We start from the raw sequence: 25,948 nt of genomic DNA, 5'->3' as shown, positions 1-25,948 counted from the left end.
TGGTGACTCCAAAATATATATGCTCATATCCTAATTCCTGAAACCTGTGAATGTTATTTTATGTGGCAAAAGGTACGATTAAGTTAAGGATATTGAAAAGAGGAGCTTATCCTGGATTATCTGCATGAGTCCTAAATACATTCACATGCAATCTTATTTGTAAGGAAAAGGCAGATGGATTTTGGCAATAGAGAAGGCAGTGTAAAGCTGAAGAGACAGAGAGGTACCCAGAATGCCAAGGAATCCCAGTAGCCTCCAAAAGCTAGAAGAGGCACGGAATAGATTTTCTCTTTGAGCTTCCAGAGAGAGTGCCCTGCTGACACCTTGACTTTAGACTTCTGGCCTCCAGAACTGGGAGACAGTAAATTTTTATTGTTTTAAACCACTCAGCTTGTGGGGATTTGTTATAGCAGCTACAGGAAACTAATACAGCTCCAGAATTTCCGACCATATATCCTGGAACCTGTGCATGTGATGAGATAGCACTTCTGTGTTTGTGTTATGTTATTTGGCACAGTTGACCTCTAAAAGGGAGATTTTCCAGGTCGGCCTAATCTAATCACCTGAGCCCTGTCTCTAGCGGGTGGCTGAAGAGAAAGGCAAGAGAATAACTCAGAGCGATTTGAAGCATGAGAAGGATCTGACACACTATTCCTAGATGTAACAAGGGAAGGTGCCATGAGTCAAGTAATGCAGGTGGCTTCTGGAATCTGAAAATAACCCCCAGCTAACAAATAGGTATTGTTTTACACTGCTAAGTTTATGATAATTTGTTAGGCAACAGTAGAAAGTAAACATGTCCCCTCTCTGTGTAGCTTCTTGTTCTATTTAGAGATTTTACAGTTGCTTCTGCCTGGTCCACAGAGCCCTAGGGAACGCTTCCTTCTACCACCCTTTCCAGAACAAGATTGGACATGATCATCTTCGGTTTCCAGCCCCTCTGTAATCTTGGTATTGCAAACCCATCTCTCAGTCAGGTGGAAACTTCATGCAGTTCATCAGCACAGCAATAACTCCCCAATAGTGCTTTTGGTCTCCTTTTACAAGTGGAGGGAACACTCCTCAGCCTCTGAATTCAAGCATGGGATTTGAAAAATACTCCCATTCCCCAAAATACTTGTGTGATTTACCACCTAGAAACTGAATTGTTCTGCTCTTCCCTTTATGGTCCTTTTTTTTTTTTTTCCCCTGCCCCCATGGGATTTCCTTCTAGTTGTGGGTGAGGTTTGCAAGGAGACAAAGGGTAAATAAACAGGTAAATAGATAATGATGCATATGATTAAAATAAAATAGGGCTATGTGCTGGAGCAAGCCTGGGGGCTTCTCAGAGGAGGTGACATTTGGAGCTAAGATGGAAATGTTGAAAAAAGGCCAACCAGGCAGAAGGTGAGGGGAAAAGCATACCTGGCACTCGTGGGAGAGGAAAGCACATGTGTAAAGGCCCTGAGGCGAGAACTGGTTTGATATATTTGAGTCACAGGTCTGCGTTTCAGAAGCCAACGTGGAAAATAGTGTGAGATGGGTGTGGTCTTCCTTTTATGGTCCTTGCTGATTTTTATCTTTTTGCTTTTGGCCTGACTATACCACTGTTTTCTATTTTAAGCATTATCATTTACTATCTCCTTGGAGTGGAGACATAATGTCAAAGTGTGAACTCACTGTACCATCTTGATGAGAAATCAAGGACTTTTATAAAGGATAAGAAACTCATGTATACCCTCATGGTCAGGTCCAGAGTGTATTATCTGTTTCTTGAAGAATTAAACACAGAATTTGGGCTTGAAACGGGGTCTCCCTAAGGCTATATATAATAGCATATAACATATATAAAATTTTGGGAACATGCCGACAGAGGTATGTATATATGTGTGTGTTTACACATATGTATATCATTTGAAATGACTGCAATAATAGTATGAACTCGAATGGAGTGGTCCTGATCTGTGAATAACTCATGGCATCCAAGGCAAGTACAGTAGTCCTTGTAAACGTTCTGGAAAAGGAGTGTCTTGCTGTGGGTATTGCTAGTAGGTATCCTATACAAACATCTTTAGAATGAAGAGGAACAAAATATTTTCAAGAGAGAAGTTCATTTATATTCCAGCTATTATCAGTTCATTTCCCAAGACATCTTAATAACGACATTCATCACCATGATAACAATTTCATTTAATATATGCCCTTGAGTTTTCTGTGTTGCAGCATATAATAATGATAACTAAGGGGCCCTGTTCACTAAGAAATAACAGAAACCAAAACATGGCACAAAATCAAATAGAATTGATGATAGTTTCTCCATAGAGAAATGAAGTTTAAAAGCTTTTTTGTTTGTTTAATATCATATTTAAGTTGTATTTCTATCTATTTACTATTTTTTAACATTGGTAAAAGAAGACTATGTACAGATCAGGGAGACTGAGGATCTAGGGATGACTGAATGGTCTCTTGATGGGAGGAAATTTGTAGGGAGCTCTTTGGCATCCTATTAGCTCAATGCCATGGCTGATGAAATTCATGGTTAAAACAGCAGGTAAAGCCAGGACTTCTGAGACCAGTCAGGATGCCTCTTACTGTGAGCAAAGTCTGGGCCTTGGAGGCATGGGTTCTGTACCCACTTACCTCTTATCCAAGTGCCCTGATGTAGAGCACAGCCTTCACACTGACAGGCAGCATCCCTGCCAAAAAGAAGAGGGTAAAATCAGTCACACACATATCTGGAGGAAAAGCATTTCAGATAAAAGGAACAGTCAGTGCCAAATCTCTGATGCAGGAACTCACCTGGGGTGTCTGAAGAGGACACCAAAGTAAGCAGAGGGGAGATAGTGGGAAATTGAGAAATGAGGTTATAAAGGGACCAGATTATATAGGGCCTTGTTAAACATTTTAAATGTTTGAGCTTTTACTCTCAGAGAAATGTGGAAGCATTGGCAGATTTTATGCAGAGAAGTGACATGCTCCAATGGACTTTAAGAGGATCATTCTGGCTGCTGTGTTAAGACCAGACTGTAGGGCAGCAAGAGTGGAATCAGTGGGGAAACTGGGGGAGGCTACCATAGTAATCTGGGAGAGCAACAACAGTGACTGAATGGTAATTGTGTTGGAAGTATGTTTGTGACATAAATTGTGGTGATGGTTTCACAAGTGTATATTTATTTACCCAAATTCATTAACTTGTGTACATTAAATATGCACAACTTTTGTATGTCAGTTATACCTCAATGAAGTGTTTTTTTAAAAAAGAATTAATCAGATTCTGCATATATTTTGAAAGTAGAACTACTGGATTTCCTGACAAATTGGGAATAGGTGTAAGAGAAAGAGAGGATTGGAGAATAACATCAAGGAATTTGGTCTGAGCAACTGGAAGGATAGAGTTGGCATTAACTGAGACTGGAAAGAGCAGGTGTATAGGAAAGATTAGGAGTTCAATTTCAGACATGTCATTTTAAAAATGTCTGTTATATATCCACACAGGAATCATCAAGTAGGCAGCTGAACATTGTGAGTCTGAAGTTCAGGGGAAATGCCCATACTGGAGATATGATTAGGGATTCATTATAATTAGATGGTGTTCAGAACTCCAACTTGAAATTATATCAGCAAGAGGAGGAATGAAGAAATGAGAAGAGGTGTGAGGACTGACCCTTAGGGTACTACAATGTTAAAAAGGTAAGGGAGAAGAGGAGCAAGCAGCAAGGGGGATTGAGAAGTGATGGCCTGGGAGAATGAAAACCTAAGGACTGTGATGTCCCAAAAGCAAATGCAGAAGGTATTTTCATGAGACGGAAGAGATCAGCTGTAATCAAAATATGCTGACATTTCAAATAAGATTAAGACTAACTGGGACTTTTCCTGGTGGCGCAGTGGTTGGGAATCTGCCTGCCAGTGCAGGGGACACAGGTTCGAGCCCTGGTCCAGGAGGATCCCACATGCCGCGGAGCAACTAAGCCCGTGCGCCACAACTACCGAGCCTGTGCTCTAGGGCCCGTGAGCCACAACTACTGAGCCTGTGAGCCACAACTACTGAGGCCCATGCTCCTAGAGCCTGTGTTCTGCAACAAGAGAGGCCACCGCAATGAGAAGCCTGCACACCACAGTGAAGAGTGGCCCCCACTCGCCGCAACTAGAGAAAGCCCGCACACAGCGTCAAAGACCTAACACAGCCAAAAATAAATACATAAGTTTTAAAATAAATAAATAAAACTAAACTTACAAAAAAAAAAGACTAACTGTTAGCCGTTGGATATAGCAATATGGCAAGCAATAGTGACTGGTGGGGTTGTTTTGATTTGTTAGTTTGTCGATTGGTTCATTTACATAGACTAGAAAAATCATGCATGAATGACAATGAGACAGTGGGTGTTTGGGCTTAGCTGCAACTACTCATGTTTGGAAGTTGGCTGTGTTTTTAGAAAATCCTGACATTCAACAATGTACTCTGAAGGTGACAATATATTCAGTAGTCCCATAAATGGTCTCACTGCTGTGGCTTCTCCTGTTGCGGAGCACAGGCTCCGGACGCACAGGCCCAGTGGCCATGGCGCAAGGGCCCAGCCGCTCTGCGGCATGTGGGAGGAATCTTCCCTGACGGGGGCAGGAACCCGTGTCCCCTGCATCGGCAGGCGGACTCTCAACCACTGCGCCACCAGGGAAGCCCCTGTTTGCATTTTCTATCTCATGTGTTAAATAAAATGCATGAAAGTAAACTCAGCCATGACAAATTAAGCATTATATTGGGCTGGCCAAAAAGTTCGTTCGGGTTTTTCATACCATCTTATGGAAAACCCGAACAAACTTTTTTGGCCAGCCCAATATTACTAGAAGACTGACAAAAGAGCCACTTAAGAGTATTTTAATTTAAATTTTGTTGAAGTCTTTCCTTTTTTGCCTTTATCAGTAAAAAGTTGGAAGCAACCCAAATTCATGAACAGATGAATGAATACACAGAATGTGTTGTGTGTATATATGTATACAGTCAAGTATTATTCGGTCATAAAAAGAATGAAGTTCTGACACATGCTACAGCATGGATGAACCTTGAAAACGTTAAGCTAAGTGAAATAATCCAGACACAAAATGACAAATATTGAATGATTTTACTTACATGAAATATCCAGAATAGGCAAATTCAAAGAGACAGAAAGTAGATTAGAGGTTACAAGGGCTGGGGAGAAGGGGGAGTAGGCAGTTATTGCTTAATGGTTACAGAGTTTCTGTTTGGGGTGATGAAATAGATTTGGAAATAGATAGTTACAGCAGTGGTAGTTGCACAAGATTATGAATGTACTTAATGCCACTGAATTGTACACTTAAAATTATCTATTAAAGTCCAGGAGTGCATTAGTCTTTTCTTGAAAAAGTGGCTCAAAACACATTCTAACAGGTGATCAAGTTGAAGAATCGATCAACTTTCATACGTGAAAAACTCCACTTAGCAAATATCCCTCAAAATCACCTTCCATCAGGGTGAAAGGACCTCCCAGGATGTGAGCCAGAGATGTGAATCAGCTTCCTAAAGCTTATCCGAGGACTGCCCATGACTCTTCAGTTCATCTTCCAACTTAAAGTGCACAGTTTCATCATAGGGGTCACCTTGGCATTTGAAGTCCTTACATTCATCCTTGATGCTTTATGTAAAGTGATTCAGGGAAGGAATGTGATATATTCTGGGAACTACCTATCTTGCAGTTTTTCATATCACTATCTCGTCTTTTTCTTAAAAAGTATCCTGGGTATTGTGGATAAACAGGGTTGTTTTTTTTTAATAGCCTAGAGGAAATAACAGTAGAAGTGTCAACCCATGATAAACTCAATGTTATTAAAAGCCCACCAGAAAAAGTGATTTCCTGGTTGTATAAAAGAGTATTCTATCTCTCATAATTGATAACTTTTAACACTGAATCTATTTATGTAGAAGCACCACAAACTTCACTGTGTATCACTCTTATTGCGGATATCATTAATCATGTAATGAGACAACTTGGAGTTCAACCTGTAGAACAATTTGGCCCTGAGGCTGAGGACCAAGTCAGTCTTCCATTTGATGCAAGCAGAAAGTCTGTAGGGACCACAGAGTAAATGCCAGTTTGATTGGTTTCATGATATAATACATTTTCCCTTAAAAACCTTGCTTCATAAAGAATCAACCTTTTAAATTCAACAATGTCCAGTCTTTTCACAATTTATTTTTTTTCAAACATATGTAATTTATGGGTTTCAGTCCAAATAGTTATTCCAAAATCAGTGTGTCAGGGAAAAAAAAAAAAGCACTAGCATAAAAACAAATGCTTCATGTATTTGTTTCATCCTGAATAATATCATTGATAATAATGGGCATAACAACTTTATGAGCCATTTTGTGGCCTTACAATTGGGAAATTAAATGAAAAGCAAATGTGCATTCCTTAGGACTCAGTTTATCTGATGCATCTGATTACACTTTCAGAGTGTACTATTCACTACATAAAGGTTGAATACGATGTATGTAATTTTCATAACTGGCTATTGGAAATAATTTGCTAGAAATTAATCATGTAGAAAACTAAATGTGTAATTCTTACTTGAGGGAATAGAAGTATCTAAATATTTTTAAGATACTATGGACCATGACATAGACCATGAAATATATTATTGATAAAATGAGCAATGATCATAATGAGAAGGGTTGGATTCTTGATCCCTTTTTAAAGAAACTATGAGAACTAAAGTAGCATCCTCCATAAAAGCACCTCCTGCTGGTTCCTTATGTGTTGTGGGATAGTGTATTACTCACTTGGGCCAAGTCTAACTCCAAGTTAGGAAAAAATAAATTGAGTGAGTAGATGCATGTGAGAGTGGGCATAATCAAGTCTTTTACTTTTGCTGGTTCTAATCAGGAAAAAACCCTCAAATTATGAGATAATGCTTCTTATAATATCTGCCTCTTTCCCAAATGCAAGGCTGCATCAGATAATATTGCCCTGGTGCTTCTCCATTTGCATTAGAAAATTGGAGAGGTGGAATGACACAGAGGATCTTCTTATTTCTTTTCTGAAAAGACTGCACAAACAGTGCAATTTAGAACTAGAATGTGTGTGACTGCAATTTGGCTTGTTTGTTTAAAATATTACCCTCTTACCCTATAAGCCTTCATTTGGGTTTTGAAATAACAACTGGGAAAAGACTCACAGGAAGTAGAAACGCTTAAGTAAGATAGATCTATCATCCTTTCATTTTTGGTGAAGACTTCCTTGTGTATAAAACTCAAAATGTGTCTAGGTTTTTCATGGCCACATAATATCACAACAAAGGACTCCTCAATACCATAAAAGAATAATATTTGAAGCCTTTATTGTTCTTCTTTCATTTGTTTTATTGGGTTTATTTTCTTTTTAGGTAGGGGATTGGCATCACTAAGTATATCTAGATTTTCCAGGGTAAATAAGTATTTATTATGAACTTACAGGGAAACAAATTTCACTTCTTCTAAATAGTTATTATATCTACTGGGGAATTTCCCTGAACATTGCTGTAAGAGAAGGCTTTCAGCAAGAAGACATTTGAGGAAAATATTAGGGAAAATATTCTGTACTGCTATCTCTACTATATGCAAGTTTAAAGGTTGATCATAAGTATGAGATAAAATTTTCTTCAACTTCAGTAATAAATAGTCTTCCTATTCATTATTCCAGATTATAAGTCATTATAATGCCAGATTTTAGTCCCCATACTAATAATGATGATAATAGTATTTAATATATGTCAGGCATTTTGCTAAACATTTTACATGTGTTCTACCAATTAGTACTTCCAGCCCCATTTCACATGTAAGTACCTTGGATCTTAAAAGGCTATGTACTTGGCCAAAATCACACTGGTAAGAAATGGCAGAGCAGATCCTTGCTCTTAACTATGGAGTTACGTACTAGTCTGCAGGTCACTTAATTTCTGTGGGTCTCCATTTCTTCATCTGTAAAATAGACTGGACTGCCTTTTATTCTAAAATGTCACAATTCCGGGATTTTGGGAAGCCCTCCAAAATTATGCAGAACCAACAACATAGTTTGATTTACAGATGACTCTGATAAGAGAGTTGTCAGTTTGATTTACTGATAACTCTGGATTTTTGGCAGTATTTTTTGCAATACCTTTTATTCTAAGCGTCTCAGAGCCCTGTTACTTTTTTTGTTAAATTCCCATTAGAAAGTTTTGGTAAAGAATTCTGCTCTCCTGACTTTTCTTTATTTTCAGTTTTTCTATCTTTAATGAATTGTCCCGGCCCAGTGAGGAAACAGGCTGCCTCAGCCAGCAGAGATTAATTAATTTATAAAGGAAGCTCAGGCTGAAGAAGTGGACTTTGCAGCTGTGTTCAGATGCCAAGCTTTCTCCTTTCAGCAGGTGCTCTACCTCCCAGTTAAGAACTTAAATTCCCCATCCTATCCACAGCTCCTACATCTGATCTAAATATTCTTAACTCTGGTGGTGTGAGGAAATGGATTCAGACCTCACCTGATTAATTACTATAAAAAGGGTTAATAAGGACCACCAAAAACAAATGTAAACTCAAAGCAATAATCAGGAATAAGTAAGGATCAGAGGTTAGGATTAAGCACAGCTGATATTTTGTAATAACCTATAAGGGAAAAGAATCTGAAAAAGAATATATATATATATAACTGAATCACTTTGCTGTATACCTGAAACTAACACAACGTTGTAAATCAACTATACTTCAATAGAAAGCAAAACAAAACAATAAAAAATAAATAAAAATTTAAAAATAAATTAAAGGAAAAAAAGAATTAAGCAAGCCTGGGCAGCTAAGCTTTGTTTAAACTCCCTTGTTGCAAAACAATTTTAAGATGTTGATTATGAATAAATTGACCATTTCATACAGCATTTTCTAGCATTGCTTTGCTATATGTCTCTGCTTGCACAGATCCTGTCTCACTACTTGGAGTATAAACAGTTTAAGCAAAGGCAAAAGAGATCAGCCAGTATTGTTTATTGAGCTACTATGTGTTACATACTTCGCCACTTATTCTAATTTAATTTTCCACGCAATGTTGTGAAGACAGTAGTAGTGGACCCATTTGCCAGGTGAGAAAACTATGGCTCACAGAAGTCACAGAAAAGCAGAACTTAGATTTGAATGTGGTCTTTTTACTACAAAGTCTGTTATCTTTTCCACTGGGTCATGATATCTTTTCCTATATATAACCCTTTTTGGTGTTTAGCAAGATCCTGAGCCTATAGCAAATTTGTAAATGCAACATTAACATTCAAAGTATCTTAAACATTATCTAGTCCAATACCTTCCTTTAGAAATAGGGATTCTGAAGCACGAATCTAAGTAACTTACTCAAAATGGATATTTAACAAACACTTGTAGGATGACAGGAAAACAGAAAGCAAAAACAGAATTTACTTTATCTGCACTGAGACCAGAATTCATGAAACATCGCAACTTAGGTGTAAGCCTGTTGGGGGCAACTGAGATGAAAAAAAATCCTTGCAAGTTACTGAATACAAGGATTATTTCATTTCAAGCTGTGAAATAAATGCATTTTTAAGTTTTATTCCCATTCACTTTAACCACAGGTCAGACAGCCTTCATTAAAGCAGAAATGTTACACAAATGAAATCAAATATAAGTGAAAATTTTCTGTCTACTGCTAGAGAGCAAGGACAATATTAAACACAGCAGTTTACAGGGCATTTTCAGAAATCTCTGATGCATAAAACAAAATAAGTAATAATAGTAAATAGTAATCATAAAAAATAATAGACCTCATTTAATATTTCTCTCTCATCCAAAAAATAGATAAATAAAATACCATATTATCAGTCTTTGCTTCACACTCTATGCTAAAGAAGACATATCTTCCAGGTGAGGCTGGTTTGTTTGTGTGCTTGTTTTTTGTTTTTAAGTTGCAGACACTGGAAATTTCATAGTTCAACTATAATTTTCAATCCAGCTGTTTCCACGAGTGGACAACACAGGATAAAGCCAGGCAGTTAAGATTGCTGCCAGCGTCCGTGTGCTGTCTCCCAGAGTGGCTATTCATTACCAAACCTCAAAGCTAGACCAGCAAGGAGTGAAATCTGAGGTCTTGAAATTTCATTTTTCTCATTAAGGAAAAAAAAAAAGTCTGTACTTTTTATTCGAAGGCACTTAAAGCACACTGGCACAAGTTTGTGTGAAATTTTCTCTTATTAAAATTCATAAGCAGAACTGTAGCTAGTTTGTGTAAAATATTAGTTGAGAAAAGGTAAATGTAACGAGACACCTAGGCACAGATCTATGGACTGCACAGATCTGGGAATGCTTGTGTTTTTCTACTTGAAGTAAAATGCTTCTCCTATTATTACTATTGTGAGAAGAATGCACTAAGGATGTCCCTGAATTAGCAAGAGGGCGTGACTGGAACCACAGGACTCTAGTGTAACGGACCTGCTTTGCCTCGGAGGTTTTAGCCTTCTTTTTTGGAAGTGTGCTAATAAAATAAAAACATCCTGCACTGAATCTAAAATAAATAAAGACGTATTTAGAATGGAACAGTCTTCCTGACTTCCTTTCCAACTTTCCTGTCTGTCTAAAAGAGAAATATTTTTCTTTGTCGGTGGCATACAACCATGATTAATTCCTCCTAACCAAGAAAATGGAACAGCAACTCTATGGCTCTCAGACTTTGCAAAACTGGTCCTGTTCAAAAAGTCAGAGGAAGCTCAGAAAATGTCTCAGTATAACCCATGGTCCTGGCAGCAACAATTTTCCATGATAAATCTCAGTAGGAAATATGGCTTTCTGTCCTGTTTCTTTTACTACTCATGTAGCTTGTTGCCAGGACTAGCAGAATTCTCTTGTGCAGTCACCCCAGCATGGCCATGAAAATAGTGTTTCTACTTCACAATTTTGTTTGTATGAGAATGTAAAACAAGGTAACTGATGCTACCAATTCCCACCTTGACTCATATCCCACCTGTTTTTATTCCCTGTTTTCTTGACCGGAGCAAGGATGGTGGACAAAAACTGGGAACATGATGAATGTCCAGCATTAGGAATTAGATTGCCTCAACTAAATTATCACATGATATAAGCACAGGGCAGCTTGGGGCCCAGCTCAGATAAATGAGTGAGTCTTTTCCGTCTATAGTTGGTCTGTCAATATGAATTTTTATCAGTAAAGAACCTCAGTCTTGGGACAGATGTAATTCACAGATTCCACTTGTAATGCAGCGTGTGTAATGGGGTTCAGAAGCCAAATTCTCCTGTCACATTCTCTCAGCTGCCAGTGCAGGTGGTGTTTACCCCAAATCCATTTTCCCCCAGGATCACCATAATTAATACTTAGAAAGAAACCTTGCTACTTGGCTCAGATTAACACTTCCAACTTATAGGTCTGTTTTGTGCAGGATTTATATTTCTTCCTAGTATATTCCTGGCATTTTGGATGAAGTAAAGAGTTCCCCCATGAAGAGCAAGCCTTTCTCAAATGCCAGCTCTGAGCCAGTTTTAACCTCTAATTCAGTCCACTGAGACCCCGGTCTGATTTGAGAATTTGCATGTGTGCCTCTTCTGTGAGCCCAACAGCTTCTCATTGCTGACTTCTTTGCCCTCCTGTACTTGGTGCTGCTTCCTTTATCAATTCATGGAGTTTCTCATTCAATCATTACATACCCATATTATAGGCAGGGAAATTGTTTTAACTTATTTGTTAGTGAAAATGACATAATTAGGACTTGTCTAGTGCTCTATTTTTATTGAAAGGGACTGAGCTGCTAAAATAAAGTTGTTTAAAATCTGTCTTTTTAAAAGTAAATGCAAAGCTTTCTTAAAGCGTTTTGCTTTACTGTAAGAACCTCAATCCTCCAATGATTTGTTCAGATTAAGTTAACTCTTCTTTTGTGTCTGAGTCGTCCAAGTGGGGCTTTCAAGTGTTTTCACTGTGCAAACCCTCGTAATGATATTTCACAATAAGTGGTTGTGTCTGCTGGAGTTAGGAGTGAAGAATAGGTCAGTAGGATATCTTGAGAAAGTTACGGAGAGTAAAGGATTTTCTGATTTCTCTGGCTGGGGATGGAGGTTATATTAATTTAAGGAGCAGAGCCTCTGCTCTGTATTTTCATCTTCCCAGGTTTTAAAGTAGGCTGGGCTCCCCAAAGAGAACCATGAGTTCTAATACATACAGACTTTCAAACGTTTTTCTCCTTTTGGAAGCTGGAGCTGAGTCTCTGGCTTCAGATCGCCTGGTGTGAATCCTAGTTTTGCCTTTTCCTAGCTATATGCCCATGGTCAAGTTACTTAACCTCTCTTAGCCTCAGTCGCCCCATTCCTGAAACTGGGATGATTATAGTCTCTAACTCATAGGGTTGTATCGAGAATTAATGAGAAATGAGATGAGATCATCTTCATCACTGCACCATAAGCAAGTTATCAATAAACGTTTCTTGACATAGGAGGTTGTGAATTTCCCTATTAGGGTCACTGAATAAGTTTGAGAAGCACTGTCTTGGAGCCATCAATATCTAAAGAGAAACAAATGACCCATGAATTATAAGAAACAACCCATAAAAAAAGATTTGAGAGCAATCTAATAACAGGGAATTTTATAAGCTTTTCTGTGGCCTCCCAGAGTGAATGTAAGTTAAAATGTCCCTCATAATCAGCAATGAAAAATATATTCATAAGCTCTGATTTATTTTCCATGGCTTCTCCATTTAAGTCTGACCTGGTAGACCAACATTAATTATTTTAAGAAATAAAATAAGCTAATCAAATTTAATTTTTTTTCTTAATACCCTTATGGGGGAAATTAATCAAAGGTCCACAGTTCAAGTATGGAGGTTCCTTAAAAAACTACAAATAGAACTACCATATGACCCAGCAATCCCACTACTGGGCATATACCCTGAGAAAACCATAATTCAAAAAGAGTCATGTACCAAAATGTTCATTGCAGCTCTATTTACAATAGCCCGGAGATGGACACAACCTAAGTGTCCATCATCGGATGAATGGATAAAGAAGATGTGGCACATATATACAATGGAATATTACTCAGCCATAAAAAGAAACGAAATTGAGCTATTTGTAATGAGGTGGATGGACCTAGAGTCTGTCATACAGAGTGAAGTAAGTCAGAAAGAGAAAGACAAATACCGTATGCTAACACATATATATGGAATTTAAGAAAAAAAATCTCATGAAGAACCTAGGGGTAAGAGAGGAATAAAGACACAGACCTACTAGAGAATGGACTTGAGGATATGGGGAGGGGGATAGGTAAGCTGTGACAAAGTGAGAGAGTGGCATGGACATATATACAATACCAAACGTAAAATAGATAGCTAGTGGGAAGCAGCTGCATAGCACAGAGAGATCAGCTTGGTGGTTTGTGACCACCTAGAGGGGTGGGATAGGGAGGGTGGGAGGGAGGGATACACAAGAGGGAAGAGATATGGGAACATATGTATATGTATAACTGATTTACTTTGTTATAAAGCAGAAACTAACACAGCATTGTAAAGCAATTATACTCCAATAAAGATGTTAAAAAAAAAGTATGGTACTGGCACAAAAACAGAACTATAGATCAATGGAACAGGATTGAAAGCCCAGAGATAAACCCACGCACATATGGTCACCTTATTTTTGATAAAGGAGGCAAGAATATGCAATGGAGATAAGACAGCCTCTTCAATAAGTGTTGCTGGCAAAATTGGACAGCTACATGCAAAAAAATGAAATTAGAACACTTCCAAACACCATACACAAAAATAAACTCAAAATGGATTAAAGACCTAAATGTTAGGCCAGACACTTTAAAACTCTTAGAGGAAAACATAGGTAGAACACTCTATGATATAAATCACAGTAAGATCCTTTTTGACCCACCTCCTAGAGTGATGCAAATAAAAGCAAAAATAAACAACTGTGACCTAATGAAATGTAAAAGCTCTTGCACAGCAAAGGAAACCATTAACAAGATGAAAAGACAACCCTCAGAATGGGAGAAAATAATTGCAAATGAAGCAACTGACAAAAGGATTCATCTCCAAAATTTACAAGCAGCTCATGCAGCTCAATATCAAAAAAACAAACAACACAATCCAAAAATGGGCAGAAGACCTAAATAGACATTTCTCCAAAGAAGATATACAGATTGCCAACAAACACATGAAAGGATGCTCAAATCCCTAATCATTAGAGAAATGCAAATCAAAACTACAATGAGGTATCACCTCACACCAGTCAGAATGGCCATCATCAAAAAATCTACAAAGAATAAATGCTAGAGAGGGTGTGGAGAAAAGGGTACCCTCGTGCACTGTTGATGGGAATGTAAATTGATAACAGCCACTATGGAGAACAGTATGGAGGTTCCTTAAAAAGCTAAAAATAGAACTACCATACAACCCAGCAATCCCACTACTGGGCATATACCCTGAGAAAACCATAATTCAAAAAGAGTCATGTACTACAATGTTCATTGCAGCTCTATTTACAATAGCCAGGACATGGAAGCAACCCAAGTGTCCATCGACAGATGAATGGATAAAGAAGATGTGGCACATATAAAGAATGGAATATTACTCAGCCATAAAAAGGAAAGAAATTGGGTCATTTGTAGAGTCATGGATGGACCTAGAGACTGTCATACAGAGTGAAGTATGTCAGAAAGAGAAAAACAAATATCGTATGCTAACATATATATATGGAATCCTAAAAAAATAAAAATGGTTCTGAAGAACCTAGGTGCAGGACAGGAATAAAGACGCAGTCGTAGAGAATGGACTTGAGGACATGGGGAGTGGGAAGGGTAAGCTAGGATGAAGTGAGAGAGTGGGATGGACATATAATACACTACCAGATGTAAAGTAGATAGTGGAAAGCAGCCACATAGCACAGGGAGATCAGTTTGGTTCTTTGTGACCACCTAGAGGGGTGGGATAAGGAGGGTGGGAGGGAGACGCAAGAGGGAGGAGATATGGGGATATATGTATATGTATAGCTGGTTCACTTTGTTATAAAGCAGAAACTAACACACCATTGTAAAGCAATTATACTCCAATAAAGATGTTTAAAAAAAAAAGTAACAACAGTAAAACCCAACAAGCTGAATCCCACTAAAGCTATATAAAAATAGCTTTAGTGGTTTCATTTATTCAACGGTCTTTTCCTGAATGCCCACTATGTGCCAGGCATTACCACTGCGCCACCAGGGAAGCCCAATGTGCTTCTTTTTTTTTAGTATTTGAATCTATGCCGTGTCTCATTTTAAAACAAAGGTACTGGGCTTCCCTGGTGGCGCAGTGGTTGAGAGTCCGCCTGCTGATGCAGGGGACGCACGTTCGTGCCCCGGTCCGGGAGGATCCCGCGTGCTGCGGAGCGGCTGGGCCCGTGAGCCATGGCCGCTGAGGCTGCACGTCCGGAGCCTGTGCTCTGCAGCGGCAGAGGCCACAGCAGTGAGAGACCCGCGTACCGCAAAAAAAAAAAAAAAAGTGCATTAAAATTCTAGGTGTCATTAATTCCACTTAGTCCATGAATAATCTCTTCCTTCAAACACCAAACATCTAAGAAACAGAGGAATTAAATATGTTTTATGCTAATAATAACAGCACATGAGTGGATGAAACGAATTGAAATGAAGGCATAAATGGTGGATTCTGTCTTACTCTCATATTCCCGTCTCAGAAAAGGAATGTAAATAAACAAAATAAATCTAAAGGGCTTTAAAATGATTCCATATCAAGATGGATTAGGTGATGCAACCATTTTATTCAAAGACAGCACAGCAATAAAATTATAAGCTTTCAAAGAGCAAATGAAAAATCCCTCACTGGACCTTCTGTTGGAGACTTTGGGCCATTGGACCTCAGGATAGGTTATTGTGTTTTGCATATGCTTCATAATACACTACTGAGTATTTCATCACTGTGATCAATAAAGCTTTATGGACTGACCTTGCAGATCAAGAAATCGAAATGCAGAGGTAAGTCTATAAAAGACAGAAAGGTATAGTATTGCAGTACTCATCCTTTTAATTTGCTTCTCACATTTCTCCCGAGCCATGGAAAGAATGGCCTACAAATTCTCATGAGCAATACCTAACACACTAATTATTTATTTCAACAGTCTTGCCCTTCATGAATATATTTGAAGATAAATATGAATGAAAGTTTTAATTATAGAGGTAGCCATCTCTTTTACTTTTTAAATAAAAGAAAAATGGCAGATCTATATGTAATCCAGTTATAGAGTCTAGAAATATAGACACTGTAGAATGCTATCAAGGACATCTTCAATTTGCAAGTAACAATAAAATAATATCTGTTTTTCAAAATTTAGGAACACTCTGAAGATTGATATGCAGCACTCTTCAGGATGGATTATTAATTAGAGGAAAAAGCAAATAGCAAAACAATATGTACTTTATTATCACATTTATGTAATTTACCTAAATTTCATTTATGTAAAGCAAATGCACAATTATATCCATACAAAATTAATTCATAATAAGGTTATATGGTGGTGCAGGTAACAGAGAGGATTGAAAAGGCAAGACAGAATTTTGTTTTGAGTGTACTGTTTGAAATGTGTGCAGTGAGAACATAGTCATAGAGCACCACTTTAGTACTTTAACTCTCATCAGTAGCAAATCACTTGCAAAACACTTCAGCACCTCCCTATGCTCCAGGCTCCTCATCCATAAAATGACAATTTCTAAGGTTCTGCCCTGCTTATTTCAATTATTTATCCAGTGATCAGATGTCAGGGGGCAACTGGGTCCGGCCCACATTAACCTAGTGGGCCCATGCTGGTCCTTAGCACTCCTCCTCTACATGATTATATGAAGTGATACAGCATTTCCAATGGGAGTGGCAAGACCACTTAGCAATGTGTCTATACAAGGCTCTTTCCTATAGAAAGTTAAGTCTTTTAGAAAAGGTTTCCAACTGTCTGGAGAAGGGACCCAACGGGAAGGTGACTTTTGTTTTGTTTTGTTTCTGTTTCTGTTTTTTAAATTCACGGTGCTTCATCTTCACTACCCAGCATCCAGCCTGAACTTGGACTCAGGGACTCAGTCTGTATGAGGGTCACACAGGGGCAAAAGCATAGAGATTGGCAAGGCGGTGGCATCGTCTAGGAAGTAATTAATCAAAAAGACTAGAGCCAAGATATGGACCCTAAGTGAGAACTGTGGGAACCACTTACCCCAGAAGAGAGGGACCCCATAGAGCCTGCTCCTGTTGTCAACCTTGGAAGACTCCCAGCAGAGGTGGCTAGAAATGGCCTCGGGAATCTAAAGGTGGTGATAGAGGGCCTTGAGTTGAGGAGATGCAGCCTCAGGTTAACAGAGGGAGGAGCCTCAGGCCATGTAAGGCCCGGGTAAGACACTGAGTCAGAACTGAGGAATGGAGGGCACTCTAAGAGTTATGCCACCCCGTTGGCGATGGGGAGCCCGGGGATAACTATTAGAGGCTCCCTCTGACTTTGTCCTCTCGCGAGTTTGACCCGGGTGAGGGTCTTGGTGTATGGGGTACAACCTCAGCTCTGCGGAGGGAGGAATCCTTGATCCTGCAGTGATTCTGGGTGAAGACACCGAGTGCGTTAAGTACCCCAGAATACAAGGAGCCCCACAGAACCTCACTCCTGCTGTCGTTCCCGCGAGAACCAGGCACCACTTCGCGTGGGGGGAGGAGGCGAGGGGGAGCGGAGCGGAAGGGACACGCCCTGACGTCCGGGAGGGCGGTTGACGAAGGCAGATATTGAAAGCTGAGGGTTCTATTCGCGGAATGAGTAGCCCTGCGAGTGGTCAAGTGGCAAGGTGAAGACCCTGAACGAGGGAACTAACCACCCCAGAAGAGAGGGGCGGCCCGCTGAGTAAAGCCCCGTCCCTTTTGTCATCCCGGGGAGCCCCCGGAGTAACTAGAGCTTCAGGAATCTGAGGGCAGCATGGCCACTCGGGGCGTGGCCACGATTCAGCAGAGGGAGGAGGCCCTGGCACAGGGGAGTTTCAGGGTAAGGTGGGCAAGGGGAGTGAGGTGACCAGCTCCGCAGAGTAGAGGGGACGCTGCAGGTAAAAGTGCAGCCCCCCGTCTGCAGCCCTCGGCGCCGCGAGAATAACTGTCAGACTGAGTTGCCCCCTGACTTCCACCTTGGGTTTGCAGGAAAGTGAGGCCTGTTCTGAGGACTGCTGCCTCGGGTGAGCGGAGGGAGGAGTCTGAGACCCTGCCGGGAGTCAAGGTAAGATGTTGAGTGGGACTGAGGAGATTTCTTCCCCAGAATGGAGAAGGGTCCTCAGAATTCTCTTGTGAGTCCCAGGAGGAGGAGGGGCTGGCCAGGAGTGACTTCCTCTGACTTTCGGGATATGAGGATGATGATGATATTGTTCTGAGAGGTGTGGCCCCAAGTAATCAGGCCCTGCCAGAAATCAAGTTAAGATGCTGAGCAGGGACTGGGGGAATCACACCCTGGAGAACAGTGGGGGCCCCATAGAACCCTGTCCCTGTTGTCACACTGGGTAGGCCCTGGAATAGTTGTCAGACTTTGGTGCTTTCTGATTTTGGTTTTGGGAATCTGAGGGCTGTTGTCTCAAGTTAACAGAGAGAGGTGTCTCAGTCTCTGTCAAGGTCAAAAGTCCTGACCTTTAGTGAGGATTGTGGGGACCACACACATGAGAACAACAGAGCCCCAACAGCTGTGCTCCTTTGTCACTTCTGGGAGGCCCGGGCAGGTATGGCCCCATGAGCTGCCCCTCACTTCTCTCCCCTGTCTGTCTCCTCTGTGACTTCCTGGCTGAGAGGCTCTGAAAAAAGCTGTCAGTGTGAGTTACCTCCTTTCTTCTTCGTAAGTCAAGTGTCTCAAGAAGATTTACGCCTCTTTTTGAGGTGACAATCCTTGGGTCAGTAGAGGAAGGAGTCCCAGACACTCCCTGGGATCACAGTGAGGACTGAACAAAGACGGAGGGGACCACCCACTGCAGAACAGAAGGGATCCCACAGAGCTTGACCCCACCTGCCCTGTTATCAGCTTTAGGAAGCCTTGGGCTAGGTTGGCTGGCTGCACCCTGAAGAGCCTTCTCGCTCCCTCCTTTGCTTCCTACAGTTCAGGACAGGAGACCTGTGAGGCTTGAGTACTGCCCTAAGGAAAAGATGGATGGAAGCCACTCTTTTCAGAGCTGCCACAGTTGAGTTAACAGATGAGGCCACTCACATCCTCCCTTTCTCCCTAGGTGGTGGTCCTCTTTTACCCAATCTCCTGCCCACATTCCTGTCTGTTGCTGCCGACCAGAGTGAACATGTCTCAGGGTCAAGAGATTCCACATTGCACGCAGGAACAGCACCATGCCCTCAGTGAACCCCAGGGCCTGGAGGCTGCACAGGTCTCCAGGGCGCTGGAGGAGACCTCTCCCTCCTCCTTCCATACTCTAAAGCTTGCCTATTTGAATGAGGCTCTGGCTGCTGGGGCACCCAGTACTCCCCACACTCCTCAGAGTGCCTACTCATGTTACACTGTCATTACAACCATCTCATCAAGCAAATCAGATGAGGTCTCCAGCAGCCAGGAAAGGGAGACTGGGTCAACTTCTTCCAAGTCTCTGTCAGAAACTGAGAACTTGCCCACAGACCCTCTAGATGAGAAGGTGATTTTTTTGGTGCAGTTCCTGGGGCAAAAGTATCAAATGAGAGATCTGATCACAAAGGCAGACATGATTGATGATGTTATCAGAGAGTACAAGGATGACTTCCTTGAGATCCTCAGGAGAGCCTCTGAGTGCATAGGGCTGGTCTTTGGTATTGATGTGAAGCAAGTGGATCCCACCAGCCACAGCTATGCCCTCATCAACAAACTAAGCCTCACCTATGATCTGAGGCTCAGTGGTGACGAGGGCATGCCCAAGACCGGCCTCCTGATACCTCACCTATGATCCGAGGCTCAGTGGTGACGAGGGCATGCCCAAGACCGGCCTCCTGATAATTATCCTAGGTGTGATTTTCATGAAGGGCAATCGTGCCACTGAGGAGGAGATCTGGAAAGGGTTGAATATGATGGACTTATATTCTGGGAGGAAGCATTTTATCTTTGGGGAGCCCAGGAAGCTTATCAGCAAAGATTTAGTGGAAGAACAGTACCTGGAGTACTGCCAGGTACCCAATAGCAATCCTCCACACTATGAATTCCTGTGGGGTCCAAGAGCCCATGCTGAAGCCAGCAAAATGAAATTGCTAGAGTTTTTGACCAAGATCCATGAATATGACCCTACTTGCTTCCCATCCCAGTTTGAGGAGGCTTTGAGAGATGAAGGAGAGAGAGAGCCTGAGCTAGAGTTGCAACCAGGGCTGGCAATGCTGCCATGGCCAGGGCACTTTCCAGTGCCATATCCAGTAGCTCCTCCCAGCCCTAGTGAGGTCTGAGGCTGATTCTTCACTTTGTCATTGAAGAGAGCAGTTAACTTCCTAAGTAGTTGAGAGCTGGAGTGTGGCTGTTGGGAAACTATACTTTCTGTTTCTCTTCTATATAGTTAACATGGAGGTTTATTTTCTTTTTGGAGTGAGTTAGTTTTCAAATGTTCCTTTTAATATAACATTTCATTAGCTTCAGAATCTTAAGTTTATGAATGACATTGGTCATACATTTATTGCTATTTATGGAATTTAAGAATACAAGTTTTGTTTGTTTGTAAAACAAATTGTAAAACTGACCATCTTCTTTGTGATCTGGAAGAGATAACATGACATTAGAATAGGCATTTCCTTGGCAGTGTCAAAGAACTCAGCAGTAAAATAGTTGGGATCAAGAAAAAAAAAAAGCGAAAAGATGGTCAATTCTTGGCTTCCCTTATCCTGTTTAATCTTCTGTTCTGTAAAATTAGATGACATATATATGCCTTTGCTTATCTTGTTTAAGAATGTAAGAGAAATAAATCTTAATAAATTAGACCCCGTGTACAATGGCTCATTTATTCTCCAAACATTAAATCATCATGTGCTCTTTGGAAAGCACTGTGTTAATACTGGGCATGCCCAGATAAACAAGACTTACTACCCACCCATAGAATTTTAGAGTCTAGGAGCAGGAATCATGTAAAGACAATGGTGGATATCCTTTAATACCAAAAGAAAAATTAAAAAGGAATCAGGAGCTGGGGAGTCCATATGAGGGCTGTCAAATATAAATGTCCTGAGACAAGGCAGGCTGAGGCCTTGGGAAACTGCAAGTCCTCCACTGGGAGTTAATTTAATTTAATTTTTTTATTTTTATTGGAGTATAGTTGATTTGCAATGTTGTGTTAGTTTCAGATGTGCAGCAAAGTGAATCAGTTTTATATGTATATCTCCATTCTTTTTCAGATTCTTTTCCCATATAGGTCATTACAGGATATTGAGTAGAGTTCCCTGTGCTATACAGTAGGTCCTTGTTAGTTATCTATTTTATATATAGTAGTGTGTATATGTTAATTGAGCTCTATGATACACTAGATGAGGCTGGGGAAGTGGTGAGCCAGGGGTGTGTCTCAGAGTTGAGAGACTTGGAATGGAATGGAAAACTGTTCTTACCAGTTACTTTGGGATCATGGGTAAACCAGATCCCTTCTAGGATAAGAATGGAAGATATCCTGCATTATTGTCCAAATGCAGTTGAACATAGTACACAAATTAGGCATTTTATGATTATCATCTTCAAGGAGTTTGTGAGAAATAAAGGTGATACTTTCTTGAGCTGAGATACCTAGAAGCCACTGGGCTGGCACTCTTTGCCTTGGGCTGGGAGGTCCAGCGTCCACACCATTCAAGGGACATTTTAAATAGGTTATGTTCAGTAAAATTTGGCAAAATCTAAGTAACGTCTGTATTTTTGGAGGAGGCAAACGAATGAAAATAGGAACGGACTGTTGGAAGGGCAACTGGGAGGGAAGGAAGGAGTTGGTCCTTGACACAAGTTCTAGGATCCAGTTGGGAAATACTCCCCCAAACCCAAATTAAATAATGCATCCCCTAATAAAGAAGATTTAGTAAGGCTTTCTTGGTAAGCAGCAATTTTGGCTGATTTGGTGGGCCATGTCCCAGAGCAGGGCATATTCTCTGACATCTGCTGGATAAATAAATCCCAGAGGGGAAAGTGCTAGTTCCTGGGGTTAAAATAATCATAATAATAACTGCCATCATTAAAAACCCATTGCATACCATGCACTGTACCAGGGGCTTTACATACAATACATACATTCTAAAAGTCCTACATACAAAACCCTTTCACAGATGAAGAACACAAGGCTTGGAGAGCTTGGGAATGTACCCAAGTTCGCAGGCCTAATATGTGACAGAGTTGGAACTAGACCTCTGGTTTGAATTCTTCTAGAGCCCATGCTATTCCACTCCTCTTAGCCTGAGGTCACCATTCTGTCTGTTAACTCATTTCTTACTATTCCATAATGCCTCTCGGGGGATAAAAAGTACCTTGTAGCCAAAGTACTAAAAGTGGGTATAAAGAAGGGATGTGAAAATGAGAATCAAACACAATTTGGAGATTGTTTGTTGGATTCATTTACCCAGGGTGCTGTTACCTCAACACCAAGGTTCCTTGAGAGCTGCCTCTGATCAGTAGCTGGCATGTGTGTTCAGTCCGAACACTTTCCCACATTACAGCTCCCTTCCCCTGGGTCTTCCCCAGTGTGCCTTCCTGGCTAACTGTGTAACCTGATCTGCTGACCAGCTCTTCACTGCATCCTCCTCTGAACATTGCATCCTGATCCCAGTAGAGCAGACAGCCCAGAACCACCTTCCTTCTCCCTGACAGAGTATTCCAACTTCCTGCAGGCATTCTTGGCTGACATTTACTATGGGATCCCTCTGATAGCAATAGCCCCTTCTATGTAAAGTTCCCTTTGAACAGTGAAGTTTAGGTACATGGTCAATCTCCTATGGGCTTCTTGGCACAGAACATACTAGTTCCTGGGATGTAAACCTGAAGTAAGAGAAGTTTTTGAAACCATGTAACCATCTTGACGTTTGCAGTAGGATTTTTTTTTTTTTTTTTTTTTTGCAGTACGCGGGCCTCTCACTGCTGTGGCCCCTCCCATTGCGGAGCACAGGCTCCGGACGTGCAGGCCCAGCAGCCACGGCTCACGGGCCCAGCTGCTCTGTGGCATGTGGGATCTTCTCAGACCGGGGCACGAACCCGTGTCCCCTGCATCGGCAGGCGGACTCCCAACCACTGCGCCACCAGGGAAGCCCTGCAGTAGGATTTTAATGGGGTGCCATATTTGAGACTAGCCACTGAAAAGAGACAGCAATGAGTGAGCATATGTTGGTGGTCAAAAACCAAGGCTTCCCTCTTAAGAGGCAAATGGGGCAAGGTCATGGAGATCACTGTGTAAGCAAACAGCCAATGTAACTGGGCTGGGAACTATCTTTATGTCTCCTGGAGACAGATATTTCTTACCTTGTATGCAGTGTACCTCCTCTACTGAGGATGGGACTTTGTAAATAGATGGGGTTAGTGAATGACGGCAGACAGTTGAGACAGACCATGAGTACCATGCATAGTAGAAACGGATATACAATTTCAAGGAGGGGGAAATTGGAGGGGGGATGCCTTAGTGGCTAGTTAGCTCAGTGACTGTAAGAGGCTAGGTATGGACATGTCTTAAAAAACAATCAGGTGGTATCTTTAAACCCAGACTGCCTTCTATGCTTCCTGAATTTTTGGCATACCAGAGGTAAGTGTCCTGGGGCTGTGTTTGCTGGCATGTGTTGTGACCAGATAGGGGACTGGGAAAGGGTCAGACGTTTGCAGAGTGTGTGGTGTGCTTATAGAGATGGCACACTTCCTTATTAAACTGACAGGAGATTATGGAGATATGTGAGGTCCAAGGAGGGAAGCATTATGTACCATCCTGTTGGCAGCATCCCCACCTCCAAGATGAGGGTGTTAGGGCTTGGAAAGGAGACACCCATGGGAATTCTCAAGTTAGGTAAGGAGTTGTAACACTTTGGGTTTCCTCCGTGGAGGCAGAGACCCTACCAGGATTATTTTGAATCAGTCAGTGTTACCTCTGGTACTCTGAGTCATTCATTCACCTGGAAAGCACTTACTGAACACATGCTGAAGGCAAACACTAAGTAAACAAAACAAAAGGAGATGGCAAGGCACTTGATTCAGGCTGTAGATGTGAGGATGGTGAGGAGGAGACAGATTTGAGTTTTAGGAGTTGGGGACTATGTGAAAGGGTGAGAGAGAGTCTGTAATGACCCTGAGTTCTGAAGGTTAGCTGACTAGGTAGAAGCTCTTCCTCTTAGCTGAGACTGAGGATAAAGGAGGAGGAAGAGTTGGTGGCAATGTGAGTTGGAGGTAGAGATGAAGAAGGGTGTGGTGGATGAGGTCAGTGTGGGCCGTGTATGGTGAGGTTCTGCAGGCTGTCCAGGTGGAGACGTCCAGTGGGCAGTAGAAAACATAGGCCTGGCTATCGGGAGAGGGTCCCCAGCTGCATCTGGAGAGGTCATGTGAGGCCATGGGTGGAGGTAAAATCAAGTATTGTGCATATAGTGGCCTATATTCTGTCTCACCCCCTGCAAACACTGTTGGAAACCACAATTACACAAAACTTAATAAGTCCAGGGGAGAGTTTAAAGGGAGAAAGTACTCACCCAGAAAACCATCAGTAAGAGAAAGTTTTCCTGTGTTTCCTATAGCTCTCTTTTTTAAGCATGTACTTGTGCCTTTGCCTATAAATTGCCCATGCCTGTGTATTTGTGGCTTATAGTATATAAAAAGTTATATAGCATGAATTTTCAATCTCAGATCCGCCCTCTCAGGTGTCTTCTAGGATTCTACTCTTGATAGCCTTTGTTCAAGGCTAAGCTTACACCCACAATACACAGACAGTTATCTGCTCTAACTAATGTGTCTGTTCTAGGCAGCTGGCAACTCTGCAGTAGCTCAAGTTTCTCATGACATAGAGAGCAAAGGACTGGAGGCAGTCTTAGGCCCATGTCCCTGGAAGTTGGAATTTCATGACATATCTTTTATCTAACCGGGAGACTGTGATTGTCAAAATTTTAGATATGAGCCCACTCATTGCAGCTGAAGCTTTCCCCAGAAATCCAATCCATGAACATAAGGAAGGCCGAGCAGTCTGGGTAAAGTGGGGACTGCAAGCCCACAGCCCTTTCTTACCCTGGGGACAGTGGGCCCTGACACCCACAGAACTCTTGGCTGCTGCCTGAACACTGCTGGGAAAGCTTGGTGCTAGAAGACCCTGCCTCAGGCATGGACTTCATCTAGGGTTGCCAGCCGTCCTGAACACACAGGACACATCCTCGATGTGATTTTGTCCTGCATTCTATATTGGCTTTTTCAGGAAACCCTTAATGTCCTGTATTCAGCTTTTCTCAATAAGTTACAAAAATTCAGCAGTTAGAGCTGTATTAACCACAGTAATTGGCGATTAAGTCACTTAAGGCGACACTAGCTGAAAAGCATACCTCCACAAATAAAGATCTGGTCTCTCCTGCAGGTTTGGCTGAGGGAAGAGCCAAAGGGGCGCCAGGGGTGGAGGCGGGGGGGCTGTATGTAGAATTAAAGGAAATTTTCACTAAAGAAAAAGCTTTTTTTGGCCATAGTCCCAAGTTGTGAACAGGTAACCACCATTAATTACGTGTAGGATCAGTAGAATCAGCTGTCAGTGACTGCCTCTCTTGCAGTACCTAAGCTTCTGAAAGACAGCAAATCAACGACAGCACCAGGCTTCTGAAAATCAGCCAATCAGTGATATCCCCAGGAGCCCCATCCTGGGTGTCAGCCAATCAGTGATACCCCCACCCACACAGTCCTGAACATCAGCCAATCAGCAACAGCCTCACATTTCCAGGCAGCGTCCAATCAGCAAGTTCCTCTGTTGGGTAAGCCGCGCTTCTGGAAGTTAGCGGGCGCATAGCAGCCATACTTTAGTGACTACAGGGTCGC

General features: G+C 41.5%; 1 protein-coding gene across 1 annotated transcript; it reads left to right on the top strand.

Moving 5' to 3' along the window:
* Window positions 1-17,710: 17,710 nt before the first annotated feature.
* On the top strand, window positions 17,711-20,400 carry LOC307180284 (melanoma-associated antigen B16-like; the record flags this gene model as incomplete). Its single annotated transcript, XM_079910460.1, is given in 6 exon segments — window positions 17,711-17,810; window positions 18,154-18,229; window positions 19,218-19,858; window positions 19,920-20,304; window positions 20,307-20,363; window positions 20,365-20,400. Coding segments are annotated over 6 exon segments (1,227 nt in total). The 5' UTR covers window positions 17,711-17,778.
* Window positions 20,401-25,948: the final 5,548 nt, after the last annotated feature.

The sequence above is a fragment of the Stenella coeruleoalba genome (genome assembly GCF_951394435.1).
Source record: "Stenella coeruleoalba genome assembly, chromosome: X".
NCBI lineage: Eukaryota > Metazoa > Chordata > Mammalia > Artiodactyla > Delphinidae > Stenella > Stenella coeruleoalba.
Note: the sequence above shows the minus strand (reverse complement) of the source record. Positions and strands in the feature narration are given on the sequence as shown.